This window comes from Euprymna scolopes, chromosome 8, assembly GCF_053919585.1.
Source record: "Euprymna scolopes isolate OS-2025 chromosome 8, ASM5391958v1, whole genome shotgun sequence".
NCBI classification, from domain to species: Eukaryota; Metazoa; Mollusca; class Cephalopoda; order Sepiida; family Sepiolidae; genus Euprymna; species Euprymna scolopes.
This window is the reverse complement of record NC_136489.1, coordinates 93,707,719-93,726,969: the sequence shown is the minus strand read 5'-3', so window position 1 is coordinate 93,726,969 and position 19,251 is coordinate 93,707,719. Positions and strand designations below refer to the sequence as shown.

The 19,251-nt window shown below is 33.2% G+C and overlaps 1 protein-coding gene across 5 annotated transcripts in view; it reads right to left on the bottom strand.

The window, feature by feature from the left end:
- Positions 1 to 19,251, bottom strand: part of LOC145283641 (putative dimethyladenosine transferase) — an 85,537-nt gene that overhangs the window by 31,842 nt on the left and 34,444 nt on the right. For all 5 annotated transcript variants that reach the window (XM_080132608.1, XM_080132607.1, XM_080132606.1 and 2 more), the window contains exons 3-5: positions 14,740 to 14,813; positions 13,043 to 13,129; positions 4,048 to 4,109 (exon numbers count right to left, since the gene is read on the bottom strand). In XM_080132608.1, coding sequence (XP_079988734.1) covers positions 4,048 to 4,109; positions 13,043 to 13,129; positions 14,740 to 14,813 — 223 coding nt within the window. The remainder of the gene's footprint in view (positions 1 to 4,047; positions 4,110 to 13,042; positions 13,130 to 14,739; positions 14,814 to 19,251) is intronic.

Here is a 19,251-nt window from a genome sequence, read left to right as displayed (position 1 = left end):
AAAAAAAAAAACGGAAGGTACTTTTACAGAATGTTAAACTAACGCTAACCGATGTTTTATGTTTAGTTTAGGAAAAGTCAGAAGAAACAAAAGTCATTATTGCATGAAATATACGTATTTAGTTGAAGTATTGTTTATGTCAATTCTTTCGAAGAAATTTAGCAAGAATACCTGTAAACCAGGAAATCGGTAAAATGTCATCATGGATGAATACTTGTCTATTATAATTTCTACCCTTGACAAAAACTTAGCCATAACAAAAGAGATTTATTGTTCAGATTGTTTTTGAGATTGATTTCTAAAAAGATATTTTATAAATAAAATCGACTTTAAAATTAAAGACTTAAATTACAATAATTGAATTTAAACATTCTTATTTCAATATTTGGCACATAACACCTGCAAAAATGATCACAATGTCAGGATTTCATTTTATTTCAGAATCGATGGCAAATTGTGTAGATTGATATCTCATTATATTAAATACTAATATTTAACATTAGTTTATCATTTAAGCCGATAAAAAGCCCTTTTTTTTTTTTTTCGAGTCATAAAAGGATTTGGAGTTTCCTAATCAACCTTTCGGGTGCAGTTGCACGCTCTCAAAATAACTAAAGTGTTGGCTTTAAAAAAATTGGTTCATTAAAACTAAACAGGTTTAGTTTTAATAAAAAAAAAAATTTAAAAAAAATCGCTTTGGTAATTAGATATGTTGTATGGTTATCCCTAATCGCTGAATAAAACCGCTAACGAGTTGAATGATTACGACATAAAATTAAACTCGGGTTCCTGAAACGGAAACTTCGTTTGTTTTTGTTTTTTTCTTATCAATATATTTACATTGTTATTTTGTTTTCATTTTCAATCATTCGAACAGTTTTCTTTTACAAGTAATCCAAGTTACAAAATTCCCACTGTTTACTATGCTAAAATCACAATGACTAATGTATACTTATTAACCCTTATCCTTGAGTGGCCTCTGGGCCTTGATAAGTGGTGACACCCATGTAAATAAAAAAAAAATCACTCGAACAGTTTTCTTTTTATAATGTACAGTTTTAAAAGTTTAAAAACTATATAGTTTTTACTTCAGGACAATTAATGAGTCAGTTTATACGATGTGCCCTGTTAAAATACTGTTAAAAACTCGCTCAATATATGTTACCGTGACATAGGTTGACATATATTTGGCGGGTTTTTAATAGTATTTTGTATAGTTTTTTATTGATAACACCTTTTCCCAAACTTACGGTGTTAAAGAGGGTGTGAGACGCCATCTTGAATTTTCCAACACATCGGTAAACACTGTATGTTTTTCGAGCTGAATAAATATATTACATTGAATAAAAACACAAAAAATATATCCAGTTAGGTAGAAAAGTAACTTATCTTGCCTTTGATAACATTTATTTATATATTTGTTTTTGACTATTTTTTCGAATCTATGTGTACAGTAATACAAACCCACGATATGAATACTCACGTTGTTATATATATATATATATATATATATATATATATATATATATATATATATATATATAAATGAGATTTTAGCAGTTAAAAAACATTTTTAAAACACACACACACCTTTTTCAAAGTGATCAGAAATCGTATAAAAGTAAAAAGGGTAAATTTTTACTTACTTTCCAACTTAATCACCTTTAACGTGACTTTTACAGTTTTTTTTTTTAATGGAATTCATTTACCGATACAAAAGAAATGATAAGTAAATAAATCCATAAATAAATATTATAAATGGTTTATTTTAATACTTGCCAGGATGCGGAGGAAAATGAATGAAGGGGGAGGGGAATAAAATAAAAACATTTTGGAAACAGAGTAAGTTTGAAAGAATTGCTTTGCACAGAAAGAAATTAATGAAAAAATAAAATTAAATTTCTTTTCTTTCTTGATTTTTTTTTAGTTTTTTATGAAAAAGGAAGTCAAAATTAAGACTATAAAAAACAATTTTTATTAAGAGCGAACCTCAGTCGTCAGGTCTGTAAAAAAAGACGTGGAATAATAAATGTTTTCTAATACAAATTGTTTTTACTTATGTGTTCATTTGTCTCTTTGAAGTTCGTTTGTTTAATATATCGGTTTGCAATATAATTTTGTCATTCTGTCAGACTCAAATTTTAAATCTATATATCTATAAAAGTGAAAGTGTGTGTGTGTGTGTGTGTGTGTGTCTGTGTACATTTCCCTACGAAATAACTCTGTCAATTTTTAGTCTACAGACTCGAAATTTGATATACAGGGTACTGAGATTTGGAAAAATCTATGTGATCGGTTTTTAGCCAGAAATTTGGCGATTAAGGGGTCAAAGTTCAACGATTTGAGCTTTGAGAACTCTACCAAACTTCTCCGACAATTTTGGGTCTACACACTTGAAATTTTAGATATAGCTTCCGTGGACATGGATCTAACTTAATAACTTGATTTGAGCCCAAAACAATAAATTTTCAGGGGTCATAATAGGGGTCAAAGTTTAAAAAATTACCCCCTTTTTTTTGCTCAGCATACACCTCCAAACACCCGGGCAACGCCGGGCACCCATGCTAGTATATATATATATACACACACACACACACTACCAAACTACAATATTAATAAATCAGAGTTAGATGACTTAAACCAACAATTCCCAAAATCATTTATTTTAATGGGAGACTTTAATTGTCACAAGAAAATTTGAGGAAGCACTGAAATTAATGTTAAAGGTCAAATTATAGAAAAAATAATTAAAAAAAATGTACATCTATTTAACTGCAAATCAAGCACATACCTTCACTCTGCAACAGACTCATACTCAGCCATAGATCTAACCATAAGTGACCTTACCACCTTTCTTTCTGGACTGACTGGAGAGTCCATATGGATACTTGTGAAAGCAACCACTTTTCAATCATCCTAAAAAACTCAAACCCTCAACTCAGGAAGAAAAAAAATACATGCTGGAATATCCAAACCATGAAAAATTTTGCAAAAATTATTTGGCTCCAAACTAATTATGAAAAATAAGGCAGAAAATTAATTGATGAAAACAGTTTTCTGAAGATAATCACCGAAAATTTGAATTCCAATTGTAACAAGGGATGTAATCATTTTCTGGAAATTTTGAAAATCTTAGACCAATTCAGTAAAACTCAATTTTTGCTAATTATCTTCAAAAGTTTTCATTAATAATTTATTTTCTACCTCATCGTTTTTCATAATTTTGGGATATGTTCATTATTGCGACATGACAACTTGAAATTCAATATTTCGATTTTTGCTCTAATAATCAAGAAGCACCCAAATTGTTTTAACGATGTGGGGAATGAGTCATAACCTCTCTTCCCATTCTTGAGTTGGTTTTAAAAAAAGTAGATTGACTTATCTCATCAAAAATAGAAATGACTAAGTCCATCATTTGATCCCCCCCTCCCCATTTAACCCTAAAAGTCTCCAAGGCCTTAACATATTTAAATTTGAGTTCAGCACCATGCAAAATTGCTAAATAGACATACACAAAAATTTTGGACAAATATGGCAAAATAGTCCTAAAAATGGAGTGTTTTTATTAGCCCTAAAAAGAGCCCCTGGGGCACACCCAAGAGTTATCGCGAAGTATAGACAAACAAAATTATATAGAAATCAGTTAGTTACAACTTTTCAGAAAGTTTTATAAAAATCCAAGGCATCAATTTTTTTTAATAAGCACAAAAGTGTCAATTTTAGCCATTTTAACCCGAAAAGGCGGGTGGGGGGCAACCAGAGTTTTCCCGGAAAATTCGTTCTGTTACTTTTTTACTCATATCATGTTTAATGTTTGTGCAAATTTTCAAAAAATTCCAAGACATAGTTATTGAGAAAAGTGCGGACAGATGAACGGACAAGGGTGAATTTACAAGTCCACCCTCCTTTTGTCGGGGGACCAACTAAGAATTTTCTGGTCAAGATAAAACATGGACAAAAGAAAAAAATTCAGAAATAGAAAAGTAAATAAGATTTGTGGAAATCAGAAAAAAAGAAAAAAACAATTTCAGAAAAATTACTAACGTTCCTTGCAAGCGTTTCTGTAATTCTGCTGCTAATCGTGGATCAAGTTCACAAGCAACAACCTGAAAAACAAGAAAAAGATGATCATCAGATGAGATATGAGATCTAACCTGCATCCAACAGAATTTATCAGTCAATTTGATTACATAATTGGTGCAAAACCAATTTTAATTCGAGACCAACAAAAACATTTCTAGGTTTTCTTTACCTGTGATATTAAGATTTATGAAAACAACAGAAGAGGGAAACACAGTCAACAAAAGTAGGACTTATTTAATCCTTTCACTTTTCCCCTTTTTCAGTACTCTATTGGCCTCTGCAGATCAGCATGTTCTACAAGCCCTGTATCAGATATATACCAGACGAAATATACTAATTTCGGTCAAGAAGGGTTGGTAATGCAGACTATATCTAATTTTATTTAATTTATAAAAAAGAGGCAAAAAGAGAGGATGGAAGCTAGTCACAAAAATTTAGACACCTGATTTTTGTGAAATTTTAACAATAAGTATTTTTTTTATTGCATTTTCACCCCAGACAAGGCATACTGCTAATTTGATGTAGGGGCTACTAGGGAGATGAGCAGCAAGATGTCTGTTTACATTATACTTGAACTTCTGCATGTCAATACAATTGGGAAAGCAGGAACCTGGAAGGGAATTCCAAAGTCAGCAGTTCTGGGAAAGAAACTATTAGAGTACAAGGCTTTCTGGCATCGGAGGATCTCTACTGTATAGGGGTGGGATTTTGCTGCTTGTCGGATTTGTCAGAGGTACTTCAGTCAAGAGGGTACAAAGGCTTATAGCTCAAGGCATCTACCATTAAAATACTTGTAAAACAGGCAGAGGGATGCAACAATTCATCGATGGGACCTATCAAGTTGAGGACTCTTTTGAACCCTGTCCAGGAGCAAGACTAGTAGCAGATGCACGAGCCCAAATATGACAACAATACTCAATACATGGGTAAATTGTGGCCTTGTAAAAGTACAGAATACTTTCAGGCATAAGTAACTTCCTAGCACGGTAGAGAGAGCCCACCTTCCTTGCAGCAGTTGCGCAATGCCCTCGATGTATTAGTTCCAACTCATGTTTTCTGTGAATGTTAAGCCAAGGAGTTTGAAAAAAGTATTTTCAGACAATGCATCATTAGCCACAGCTATTAGTGGTTTAGAAGATTTCTTGTAATTATTAACGGAAACAAGCTTAGTCTTGGCAACATTGAACGTTATCAAGCATTTTTGACCCCATTCTACTACAAACTGGAGGTCTTCCACTAGGGTTTCCGCCATTGCCTTAGATATGTGCTCATTCGTTTTCCTCATGTGCCTGTTATAGAGCGTGGTGTCATCAGCAAATATACCCACCTCATAAACAACTTTATCAGGGAGGTCGTTTACGAATACTAAGAATAATAAAGAACCGAGAGTCAACCCTTGAGGTACACCCGCATGTATATCATACTGTTTTGACGTACAACCATCAAGAATAACCTGGATTTTTCTCTTATTTAATAAGGATTTAATTATGTTAAGTGTTCTTCTGGTAATACCATATGATCTGATTTTCCTGAGAAAATCATCATGCCTTACCCTGTCAAAAGCCTTAGATATATTTAGGGCTACTGTCCTCCCCTCCTCTGCTTTATCCAGTGCATGATATAATGGTAATTTTCAGATCTAGTGTGGTTTCTGTCCACAAAGGAAATGGTTTATTGGGTCCAAAGTAGACTTACTGACTGGCAAGCATGTTAGCCTTCTTGATTGCCATGCAAGCAACCTCATGATTGTTGGATAATAGGAAAATTGTTGATTGCCAATTATTTACTACACTGTTGTAGATTTTCCAGAAATCCTGAGTTCCTAATTTCTGTGCTTTTTTTTTTTTTTTTTTTTTTTACAAAGGCATCACCACATTATCAAGGCCCAGAGGCCACTCAAGGATAAGGGTTAAAGAGTGTACAGTAGAAATTGTTCAATATAGTAATCATTAGTAATGAAAATTTGGTAAATTTAATAACTTATATGGAACGGCTCATCAAGAACTTATTTACTTTAGACTTGAACACAACCATATTGTAGTCAGCCGGAAAGCAGGAAAACGGAAGACAATTCCACAGGCGTGCAGTTCTAAGAAAGAAGCTTTGTTCATGGAATCTACGTTTAAGTTTAGGCACAGATAAAGAGTGGGGGAAATTATTGATAGTGTTTACAGCTAGACGAGTGTTTCTTGTGAAAGTTTGGCGAGGGGGGACCATAGATTGAAGCTCAGTTGAACACTTTCCATGAAAATAACGATACATCAGAGACAAACTCGCAACATCTCTTCTGTGAGATAGAGGTTGCAAGGAGGAGAAAAGGACATCTCCTACGAGGCTACGAAGTCTATTTTGAACTCTATCAAGGCAGGACAAGTCCTTTCTAGCAGCACCTGCCCAGATGTGGCAACAGTATTCCATCCTTGGACGTACCTGGCTCTTATATAGGTAGAGAATAGCATCAGCAGTGAGATATCTACTGGATCGATAGAAAGATCCCACCATTTTTCCAGCGGCCTTGGCAACAGATTTGATATACGTGTTCCATTTAAGATCAGGAGTAATGGTCAAGCCCAGAAGCTTGTCAAAACTTGAGGCCTCCAGACGAGGCCATTCATTTCAATTGATGACAAATGTGAATTAGAATGTTGATGATGTAAAGAGAGAAGCTTGGTTTTAGATGCATTAAAAGTAACCAGCCACTCCTTTCCCCATTGTACTACGTGCTCAAGATCAGAGGAGAGAGAATTGGAGAGAACTTGGTCGTTTACTGTCTTAGATGTGGTACCATAAATGGTAGTGTCGTCAGCATAAATGTCTACAAATGATGTAAGGATATGATTTGGAAGATCATTAATGTAGATCAGGAAAAGAGTTGGGCCCAGGATGGATCCCTGAGGGACACCGGCATTAATACTGTGAGCTTCTGATTTTTGCCCCTCAACTACTACTCTTATGAACCTATCAGAAAGAAATGATTTAATAATTGAGAAGACTTTTCCAGCTATACCATAGCTAGCGATCTTATGAAGTAAACCTTTATGCCATACCCTATCAAAGGCTTTAGATATGTCAAGAGCAATTGCCCTAGAAAGATTGCCACCGTCGAGAGATTTGCTAATCCTATGCGATATAACTGTAAGGACATCTGCTGTAGATCTAGCAGAACGGAAACCATATTGAGTGTCACTAAGAAGGTTATTTTTGTTGAGATGTTTGATTACTTCTGTATTTAACACAGATTCTAGCAACTTACTCATGACGCAGAGGAGACTTATTGGCCTGTACTGAGAGGGGGATGAGCGATCACCTGAATTCTTAAATACAGGGCATACTGATGAGATTTTCCAGGGAGATGGGAAACTATTCTCCTTAAGACAACGTTTAAACAGTTTTGTAAGTATGGGCGCTAATTCAAGTTGAAGTTTTTTGAGTACTATAATTGGAATACCATCAGGGCCAGTTGCTTTACTCGAATCAAGGTTTTTGATTAGCTTCGCAACATCACGTACAGATATACGTATATCACATAGCGTGTTTTCTGATACAGGAGGAAATATTGGAGGTTGGCGGTCTTGGTCGCAAAGGGTAGAATTAGCTGCAAAGTTCTTGACAAAGAGTTTGGCTTTGTCTGATGCTGACGAGATTACCTCAGGTCCATTGATAATAGTTGGGATGGAGCACACGCTTCTATTCAGGATTCTGTTTGCTATTTGCCAAAACTGGTGGGAACCAAGCCTCTGCTCAGCTACTTTGGACTTAACAGATTGAGCATACAACACTCTTGCGTTCCTTATTACTTTCTTACAATGGTTGCTGGCAGTCCTGAAAACGGCTTTAGTTTCCATACATCTATTACGTTTGAAGCAGTGGAAAAAGTGATTTCTGTGCGCAATGGCAGCAGCACATTCTGGAGAGAACCATGGCTGGCTGTTAGGTTTTTGCTGAAACTTTTTAGAGGGTATGAAATGGTCAATACCTACAATTAACCATTCAGTTAGGTCTAATACTATAGAGGACACATCCTTTTTAAACATGGAATGCAGAGGTAGATCAGATATAAATGTACGGAAGCTATCCCAGTCAGCCTTAGTGTATCGATATATTGTACGATGAAGAGGTACGTCTGGGGACTTATTACATTTCATTTTTATCTTAATTGATACAACAGAGTGGTCGGAAGATCCAAGAGGCAACAGAACAGAAACTGAACATAGTTCAGGGCAAGTTGTGAGAAAAAGGTCTAGTAGGCTCGCATACTGGCCGTCATTATCGGGCACACGGGTAGGTTCCTGAACAATCTGAGTGAGGTCATAGGCAATGGAGAAATCATGACAGAACCTCCCCTCATCATCGGTCTTGTTTGAGTGGGTCAACCATTCGACGTTGTGAACATTGAAGTCTCCACATACGATGTGTTTTTTGGTGGTTTCAGTAAATTCTCTCTTAGCTGTCACTATTTCTTTCTTACAATTACTTTTAGCTTCTATATACTTTTGTGTGTTTGTACTGGACTTATGTGGGATAAATCTGAAGTATGCATGATGCCTTTGAGCAATGACAGCTGGGCAAGCAGAAGTAAACCATTGGGGAGAGTTGGGTTTGCTATAGAACTACCGTGTGAGAACATGTGCTTCAATTGCCACTTTGAACCATTCAGTGGTCTCATTTACACACTGTACTGCAGGAAGAGAAAAGATATTTCCCCACAGGCATTTCTGATGAGATCTCTGATAGCTTCCCAGTCAGCAGCATTCTTATAGTATCTTGTTGCTTTGAGCAATGGCTCTTCAGCTTTGGGGTCAAGAGTTTAGGGTGATGTCTGCCATTATCACAGCATTATCGTGATCAGCATTCTTCAGTGAGCTATGGGCATTTGTTACACAATCATCGGGGACTGTGGTCAGAAATAGATCTAGAAATGAGGGTTGTTGATCTTGTCGATCTGGAAGATGGGTAGGAAACATAACTGTGATAGGGAATGAGATAAAGAGAAGCCAGGTGTTATGCTACCAGCTGCATCTGTGTAAGTAGAAAAACCAAGCTACTTATTGTGGTGGACTATAAGACACCAATTACATGTACTTACACGTTAGTATCAATGGAAAGTGTATCTATACTGTCAGAGACTTAGTTGACAAGGGTACAGTCCTGGGTTTAGGGAGACCTTTAGAGAAAATATAAGTAGCTAAGACTATGTTGCAGGTTAAGTCTAAAGCACATGAAGGCCTGGTCATCTGATTCCAGTTTTCATTCTCTAATCAAAGGAAGGGCGTTTCAAATATAGAATCCAAGTCTGTGCATATTTCTGTCTAAGTCCTTACGCCAAAGTGGGAGATAACGTTAAAATAATGTTTAAGTGGTTAAAGGGGATGGAGGAGTGTAGGTTAGTTTCACTTAGTGCCAAAACATTCAAGGAGTTTGTGAGGAGAAATGGTTTAACATCATCTAAATTAGTTCTAAGCCCACAGATGTTTGTGAATATAAGCCTCAAAGGAGGAGGCAAAGTAGTTTTGTTCAAGTTTACACCTGGTTTAATCATAATTTTTGATTGAACTGTCATTTTATTTTAAAGTTTCAGTTTAGGGTGAGAGGTGCTGAACAAAATGGTTGTGTAGAATACCGAACATGCAACACAAGTAGATCAGCCGATGATGGAGTAGCTGCTCTAAGCGCTGTCAAAGAGTTAGGGATCTTGTACTGTCAGTTGGAATACAGTAGCCAGACAAACTGCCAAACTAGTACCCTCAACCGATTGGCATTCAAGCACCCCTAATATGCCCAGTTTTAGGGGATGGGAATGTGGCAGGAGTGGAGTATGGTGTTAATTGCCCTATTCAGGAAACCAGGTCAAACATTAGTGGTTTCTGTTGAGTCTCTGTGATTGCACCTCTGCGCCTGACTAAAGGAGTATGAAAGTCAGGTCCTATCTACTCCTTAAGCAGTTTCTGTTTAGGTTTGCAAACTGGTAATTTGTTTGAGTCACCAATTCTAGGAAGGTCGTCAACCAGGACTAAAGAGGCCTCCTTCCCCTTTATTTATTGCCAAGACTTATGAGGTCAGTAGCACAGGTTTAACTTCAGAGTTTTCCTTCTCCTAGATGGATGACCTGAGAAGATCTACGGGTCCATCAACACCGAGAGGGTTATCCCCGCACCTGGGTCCTAAACCAGGTATTTCTGTGACCCCGCATGGGTAGTTATGATTTGTTGAGTTAATACTAAAGGTTATATATCTACTGAAATGTTAGACTTTTCAAAATAATTGAAAAGGATTTTAATATGCTTTCCATTTCATTGTTAATGGAAAAGAGCGGCTAAGTAAAAAAGCATGTGGTGGAAACATCTAGATTTGCAACTGGTTGATTTAAGAGAGGAGTTAATATATGATTAAAATACTGTTCATATAAATTTAATAGGATAAAATGTTAAAATACAATTCAAAGTAGTATTACGAATTAAGATAAATGTCTAGAGTCATGGATCAAATTTTAAGTCAATAAGAGCAAAAAATAAAATGTAGCGATTCAATATAGATTTAAGTAACAATATAACTATGTTTAAAAGTACATTTCAATACAGGTTAAATGAGAAGTAAGGTAAAAGCTATGGAAATTTCAGTAAGATTAATTAGATATAAATAGCAATATGCTCAGTGTATCCGAACATATAGAAATTGTAGATATTAAGTATATTACTTAAATAAAGTTCTTCTGGCTTGTATCATTTAAAAATAAATCCTCCTTTCATTAAAGTTTGGAGCGTATTTTTGCATAAACATAAGTAGCAGCTTTTTTTTTATATATTAATTTGAATTAGAGGAAGTAGTTCGACTATGGTTAAGATACAGTATTAACGTATATTAAGAATTCAAAAGATGGTGTTAAGGTATAATTATAAAATGAGTTAAGATAATGTCAATAGTGTAGAACATATATGCAGTGACTTGGAGTCAGAATAATTTTCTATTTTCAAACTAGTAAAGATTTTTCCCCGTTTTGGCGGTGATGGAATTCAAATTGCAGACATTTAGGCAAAAAGAAAACGAAAGAAAACAAAAAAAATGAAAGAAATAAACATGATCTTTTAGGCCTTTTTTTTTCTTGAGGTCACATTTGTCAAAAGGGAAAATACATAACAGAAATTGATTAAAATATGGAGAGTTAAGATTTTAGTACAAAGACAACATGTAAGATCCTTCTATCGATCCAGTCGATATCTACCTGCTGATGCAATTCTCTACCTATATAAAAACCAAGTACGTCCAAGGATGGAGTATTGTTGCTACATCTGGGCAGGAGCTGCTAGAAAGATCTTATCCTGCCGTGACAGAGTTCAAAATGGATTTTGTAGCCTAGTGGAGAATGCTCTTTTCTCTTCCCTGCAACCTCTTTCTCACAGAAGAGACGTTGTGAGTCTGTCTTTGCTTTATTGTTATTTTCATGGCAAGTGCTCAACTGAGCTCCAATCTATGGTCCCCCCTCGCGCCAAACATTCACAAGAAACACTCGTCTAGCTGAAAACACCATCAATAATCCCTCACTCTTTATCTGTGCCTAAACCTAAATGTAGATTCCATGAACAAAGCTTCCTTCTTAGAACTACATGTCTGTGGAACTCTCTTCCATTTGCCTGCTTTTCAGCTGACTAGAGTATTGTCGTCTTCAAGTCCAACACAAACAAGTTCTTGATTAGCCATTCCCCATTAAGTAATCCAATTTATCAAATTTACACTTCTAACGATTACTATGATATTGTCCCTTTGACTACTGTACACTCTTTAACCTGTATCCTCGAGTGGCCTCTGAGCCTTGATAAGTGGTGATTCCTTTGTAAAAAAAAAGTACAAAATAAAAAAAAACAAAAATAAATAAAAAAACATGTTTGTAATGCTTAGGAATTAAATGATTTCTATAAAATAAAATAAAAAATAAGTAAACTTATCGTTAAGTCATGGGGAGATCCAGTTTTCCTGGTTTTCTCCTAAGATATTAGTACCCGAAAAAAACTCAATTACATGCGTTGACTGACCTGGCCTCCCACTTAAAAGACTTAACCATGGTGTAGGAGGTAGTCCTTTAGCAGGATGTGTGTGTGTGTATGCATATCTATATGTATATATATTTATTGATTTAAAGGCTATGAGGGTTTTTTTGAAGCATGAAAAACGATGTTACTTTTTGTATTTAATATTTTCATTGTTATTTTTTATATTTCAAGCAGACCTCTGCTCTTGGTCACAAAAAAGTATGGAAAATGAAATATAAAAAATAACAATAAAAATATTAAATACAAATCATTTTCATGTTTCAAAAAATACAAATCGTTTTCATGCTTCAAAAAATCTTCATAACCTTTTAATCATTATCCTAGAAGCATATATGGACTTTTAACATTATATTTATTTATTTTTTCTGTTCTCCCAAGTAAGTTTCAGATTATTTAAATAAAGTTCTTCTGGCTCATATCGTTTAAAGATAAACCCTTCTTTCATTAAAGTTTGGAAGCATATTTTTGCATGAACATAAGTAGCAGCTTTTTTTTGTATTAGACATCAATTAATATTTTCTACATTTAAGCTTCTTTAAAGTATTTTAGAAGATTTTTAGGGGGTCATAATTTAAAAATTCAAATATTTCTGATTTGTATTGAATTTGGTCCATAAGCCACTCAATTTAAACAAAATTCCCTGAATTTCAATTACTTCTTAAGACTCATTAAATTTTGCCCATTTTCTAGAAAAATCATGTGATCGATTTTGATAAAATTCTTATGGGGATTCTAGACGCAAAGTTTTAATATCATTATATCTGGATTTTAATCTTTGTAATGGAGCAGAAAAGAGGTGTAGAAGCATTCTGTTTGGCAGATTTAATTTTACCCATCCTGGGATTAGTATTTTTCTAATTTAGATATTAAAAAAAAGAAAAAAAAAATTTTTTTTTAAATGAGATTCCAACCTTTTTGCTGCATTCTAATAATTTTACAGTCATATTTCCTGTTCCAGGTCCAACTTCAAATACAGTGTCTGTGTTACGTATTCCAGCCTGAAATAAATAAATAAATAAAATGTTTATATTTTTTTAATTATATAGTAGCTCAGCTACTATATAATTAAAATAGAGGTGAGGGAGAGAGAATTCTAAACCTGTAAGGATGAATACAAGAATTATTTTACAAAAAAATATATTTTTTATCATGTTAATAGTCAAAGAGAACAATAATCAAAATATTTGGATTCTCCTTTGTATATTTCTGTGATTAACGTTTCATACAAGACAAATTTAGATTATTACTTTTTTTTTTAAATATTTCATTAACAATTGTCTGAGATAGATTAAGATATTAAAAAAAAATAAATTGTAGCAAAGTAGGTTATTATATTGCCAATAACATGGTACAACAATAACAAATAAAACTTGGCTACTCAGAAGCAACTTTGATTTGTTGAAAATCCAACAAGATAAGCTTATGTTAAACAAGTATTTCTTCATGAATTGAGTTGTTATTTTATCCTACAGTAGTTGCCAAACGAAGATTTCTGAGCCTTGTCTGCTTTCAGATTTCACTCAAAGCTTGGCTTGATTTATTTTATGGTGTATTAATCATCTATGAATTATTTAATGCCAAATAAGCTTATCAAATAATCAATAATATATTTATCTTTGTCTGTCTGTTCATCCCACTTTTTCTCAGAAACTGTTGGGTTGACTAGGTTGAAATTTTGTATGAACCTTTGTTATGATAAGGTGCAGCAGATTAAGTATTATGGTATCCATTCAATGCACAGTTAGAGATTAATAGGGATTCGTAATTAATGCAAACATGAGCACATATTTAACCATCAATTTAGCATAAAGCAATCATTCTAAATCAATGGTCAATAACTTCTGCCCATTTGTAATGGTCTAAAATCTCTAGTTATTTATATTCTCTGAATAAATTTCTCATTGAAAACATTACTCTTTGATAATATCTACAGCCAAGCTGGGAAAAGACTGACAATCCTGCAAACAAATAGCATTTGCTTGATGTAGTTTGGTTTGTTTTACAGCATATCAACAATCTATGGGTGATTTAATGTTGTCAAAGCTTGGGGTGGGGATCATTCATGAGTATTGATGCAAGTTATTCAATGACCCTAGCAGAATTTGAACTTAGCATGCCAAGTTCACAGTCCAGGGAACCATTACATCTCCAGATTATAAGAAATTATCAAATCTTGTTCAAATAGTTGATTCGTAGTTCATTAATCAAGAACACTTGAATAATCGTGTGGTATTTGATATCAAGCATACGAAAATTGACAAAAAAATTTAATTTTATAAAAATTTAAAAAGTTAATAAAAATGTGAATAATTTTTTGTCATCCTATTTGAAATAATCTATTTCAATTACAAATTTGATATTAATTACTGACTGGATCTATGGCGGAAAAGCCATGGACGTAGAGAAGGTTTCAAAGTCATATCATACACCAACATTAATGAAGATAATAGCAAACAAATGCCAGAACCTGATTCTCAGACACAAGCGAAAGCCACAGCTGCTGAATAAGTGGATTTATATTTATTAATTTGCTGAAATTCCTGAACTGTTCTGTGAAAGATAAATTTGAGAAAGATAAAAAAAAAATAATGGAAAAATGTTGAATTACCTTCTCAACCATTGTCTTTACAACTAGTGGGTTCTTGAGAATATGCTGTCCAATGTCTTTGTTAAATCCAATTCCTGAAACAACATTCAAATCACTTGTTAAATATTAGTAATGAATATATTTCAAATCAATGTCATGGCTTTTGAGGACATTTTCTTTTGCTGTTGAATCAATTTTTTTTAATGAAGCGATAAAAATGTTATTGAACATAAGTTTAATGGTTCCTTTGAAAAACATCTTTTTTTAATAGTGAAAAACATAAAAAATGAAAGGGACAGATGCCTTAGTGGGCAATCACCTGGAAATTATTCTAGATATAAAAACTATTCCCTGTCACCTAAATGGGATTGCATTAGTAAGGCCATCCAACCAATAAAATTTTGCCTTAATTAACAAGGCTCTTTGGACAAATTTATCTTTAGTTGACCTTTGACAACTAAATATTTTCGTTTACTAGTCAAACCCACATGATTTTTGGAATATGACATCTTCATTCTGTGACGATTATGTACATAATAAAATTTTTTCCTGTATTTTTTTTAGTAAGTGTAATTCTAAATATACAACAAATTTTATGTTGATACTTGAAGGTATAAACATTCTAATTTCTTTAGATGTTTTTTTTTTTTTTTTTTAAACAGCCTTCATTAAAAAGAAGAGTATATTGTTCTATTAAACTTTTATTGTTTAAATAATTTAACGTTCGTTTTATTTTAAAAAAAAAGTTCAAAAGATATTTTTCACTCAGTAGTGAGCTTTGGAAGATTGTCAGTGAAAGAAATACAATTACCAAAAGATAAGTGCTTCATTATTTCTAGTCGCCACTTGGAAAAATCACTCGCAAATGTCACTGTTTCACTCGCAATGTAGAGCCCTAATTAATGAAATTAGCAATCCACATGGATGATAAAACGTTTTAGATAATCACAGATTTCAAGGGGGTTCTGCTAAAATTGTCATATTTTAAAAACCAAAGCACTTTTAGTCCTCAAAATACAACTGCTTTGCTCAGAAATTAATATACTTTCAAATGAATTAATAAATAATAATGAACATTATATATTTTAAGAGTTTTAAGCAAATAAAGTGATAAAAATGTGAACATTATAAAACAGCATTTTTGGTAAGGTTTTGTAAAGCCCCACCCCCTCCCCAATTTGTAAATTCTCAGACCGCGTTTGTATTAAGAATTTTGTCATGAAATTTGGAAACTAACCATAAGAGATGTCACTTTTAATAGTTTGGAGTGTCCAAAATACTTTTGACCATACAAATATTTGTTGTGTTAAAAAAACCCAAAACATTTCAATATGATGAGTATTGAAAATTTTGCCAAAAATTTTCTTTAGACACCCACTAGTAAGTAAAACAATCTTTTACTATTTTTATCCATTAAAAGTATAGTTGTATGTTGTTTTCTCTTGTGGTAGCTAGCAATTTAAAATCATGATACCCAAAAAACCGTTTCTATTTCAGTTTGGGTGCAAGATCGTCTTGTAGCAGCGATAACATGGCTGTAAACAGACGCTTCTTTTTGTTGTTGATCTTTTATTCTAGAAAATTGTTTTTTATAAATTGAAAATATGAATATAAAAAAAATGTTCTGTGTAATATGGTTGAAAAAAACAAGAAAATAAGCCTTTTAAATGTATAACTTATGTGCATTACTTTTTAACGACAAATTAAACAGTGTTTTGCTTTGAACAACCAAAAATATGAAATATGATTTTTTTTGGTTCACATGTACGAACAGTACTCCCCTCCTCTCTATTTTATTTTCATCTTTTTTTTACAATGTTTTCAGCAGATTATCAAATGGAAACTAATCTACCCGATTATTAAAAAATCAAAAAAAAAAAAAATCAATATTTAAATAATTGTAGGAGGTGCTCAGTTTCTACTGAAGTTAAGAAATAAAAACAATGTCGGCCAATATCTAGACTCTTTTTAACTCCACAAAAACTTTTACAATGACGACTTTTATAGGTTTTCGGGGTGCTGAAAACAAATATGTAATTTAAAAGTGGCACAGAGAAATAGTTTTCATGATGTGAAGAAATTTTTCCAAACTGGAGGATCACTTTTCTATATAAATTTAACGTAAAATGAGCATACACTTTCTAACCACCTAGTGAAGGGGGTATTTAAAAAAAAATTTTTTACTGCTTTTATCTTTCAATAAAGACACAAGGACATTAAAGAACAAAAATAAAGAAAAATCTGTATACAGATGTGTAATTTCTTATGTTATCAGTGGTGGCCATTTCTGTACACACAAGCATGCATATTGTTGTCACAAACAAAAATAGTTCTCTGGATATTGAGCAATATAATTCTTTGTTATCAGTGGTGGCTATTTCTGTATATGCATATTTTTGATGTGTGCACTTGCACATACAGTGATGGCCACCACCGATAACAAATAATTAAATTATTTAATACCCAGAAAACTACTTGTTTGCGGCATATTTAAATTCGATATTAACTTTTAATATACCTGAAAACCTATCCAAGTTGTCATGTTAAAGTGGAAAATAAGTAAAAAGTGCGTGCTTATTTTATGTTTAATTTATATTTATAGGTTTGAGCCTGCCTGTCTATTACCAATTTATTTTAACACCTCTCTCCACCCAAACTGCCTACTGTTGTTTTCATCCCCCTATTACTCCCCCCGGTTCCTTACTACACTTCCGCACACTCGGGCAACACCAGGTACACTCGCTAGTTGAAAATAAAAATCAAATTCATTCAAAATTTGTGAACGATTTGTCAACTTTAGCAAAAAGTCTTTTTTGATATTTAAATAGATGGGCAAAATATACTTGATACTTTTCCAAACGTCACGTTTTCTGTCAGTGACCTCACTTGTTTTAAATAAAATTTATTTTTGTCTGTTTTAATTCTTGCAAAGTTTTACACCCTAATTTACATAAGTTTACATATTTAAAAGTAATTTTAATAATAACATAACATTTTCAAAAGCCAATAATTATGAACCACTAATCATAACTATTGGTGTCAAATGCCCTTTTAACAAAAAAAAAATCTCTTAATCCTACCTCTAATCCTAGGTATGAGTGGTAAGAGCTCTTCCTAAAATTTTCTTTAGCCTTAACAATAACGCTAAGTCCGGATGGCAAACTACCCACTAAATAAAATTCCTTGGTAAGCTATATATATATATATATATCTTAAAAAAAAAGAAGAAAAAACAAAACAAACAGCTCCTTCTTTAAAGAAAAGTGCACATGATTTATCTCCCATAAAAAATAAATTGGTCAACTATCCTAAAATTCTAGAATGGTCTCAAAATGGCGAATTATTTTACATTAAAATTATGTGATACCAACCCTCACTTTAAATTCTAAAATTGTTTGTGTTGTTTCTATCAAATCTTCAGGATGGTCACACATAATTTCTCTTAGTCCTATCATTGACCCAAAGTCAAGGTGGCAATATCCCCATCCTTCCATAATTGCACAAAGACTTCCTTAAAACCACACATAATTGTCTTTCGAAAAAAAAAACCCCAAAAAACACAGAATTTATCTTCCAAAGAAAAAAAATGGTTAACTGTCCTAAAACGTAAATATGGGGAATCATTTTAATTAAATTCTAAAACAATTTTTGTTTATCTTTCATTAAAATTTGTCAGGGTGTTCATATGTAATTGCTTACAAAGGTAGAATCAAATATTTTGGAGAGGTAATCAGATAGGCGGGGAGGGGGGTAACAAAAGGTAATCATCTACAATAATACCAAAGAAATATTGCAATCTATTCATTTTTATACAGTCCTAGATTTAGATTTCAGTTATTTGTACATAAAATGTATTCAAATTCAACTTCTTTAAGGAATTGCAGCATATTTATGTGCATTTACTGCAGATTATTTAGAAACCATTACCTTCTAGAGATTCTGATTCCTTGCATGGCAAATTTCATTGCTTAATCTTCTGATTTAACAAAGATATTACATTTTTACTGAAAAAGTAGTGTAAAAAACTGTGAGAAAACAAAAAAAAAAGAGGAAAAAATATCCAAACGTGCAAGGCACAAAAATAGTCATAACTTCCTTAATTTTAATGAAATTTTAAAAAAATTAAAAAGATTCTTTCTTAGTTTATCAAGTTCTGTCTATGTATGCCATTATTGAAATATTTAAGCCATTTCAATTTTTTCATGTGTATTGCTAATAAAATAGACTTAAGAACTCCTGTGTCCTGTGATGCATGAGACATTTTAGGCCAGAAACCAGATCCACAGTCTTTCTAGCTTCTTCCTATTGCAATCTAATTTCTCTTGATTGTTCACTCCCAACTCATTGTCAGACTAAGGGCCAAAACCAAGCTCTGCAAGGTCCTCATTCAGGACCTTCTGTTCACAGACAATGCTGCACTGGCTGCCCAAAACAGTGAAGATCTACAGCGTCTTATCAACCGCTTCTCCAAGTCCTGTGATGATTTTCAACAGACCATCAGTTTGAAGACTTGACCATCAACAACTACCAACT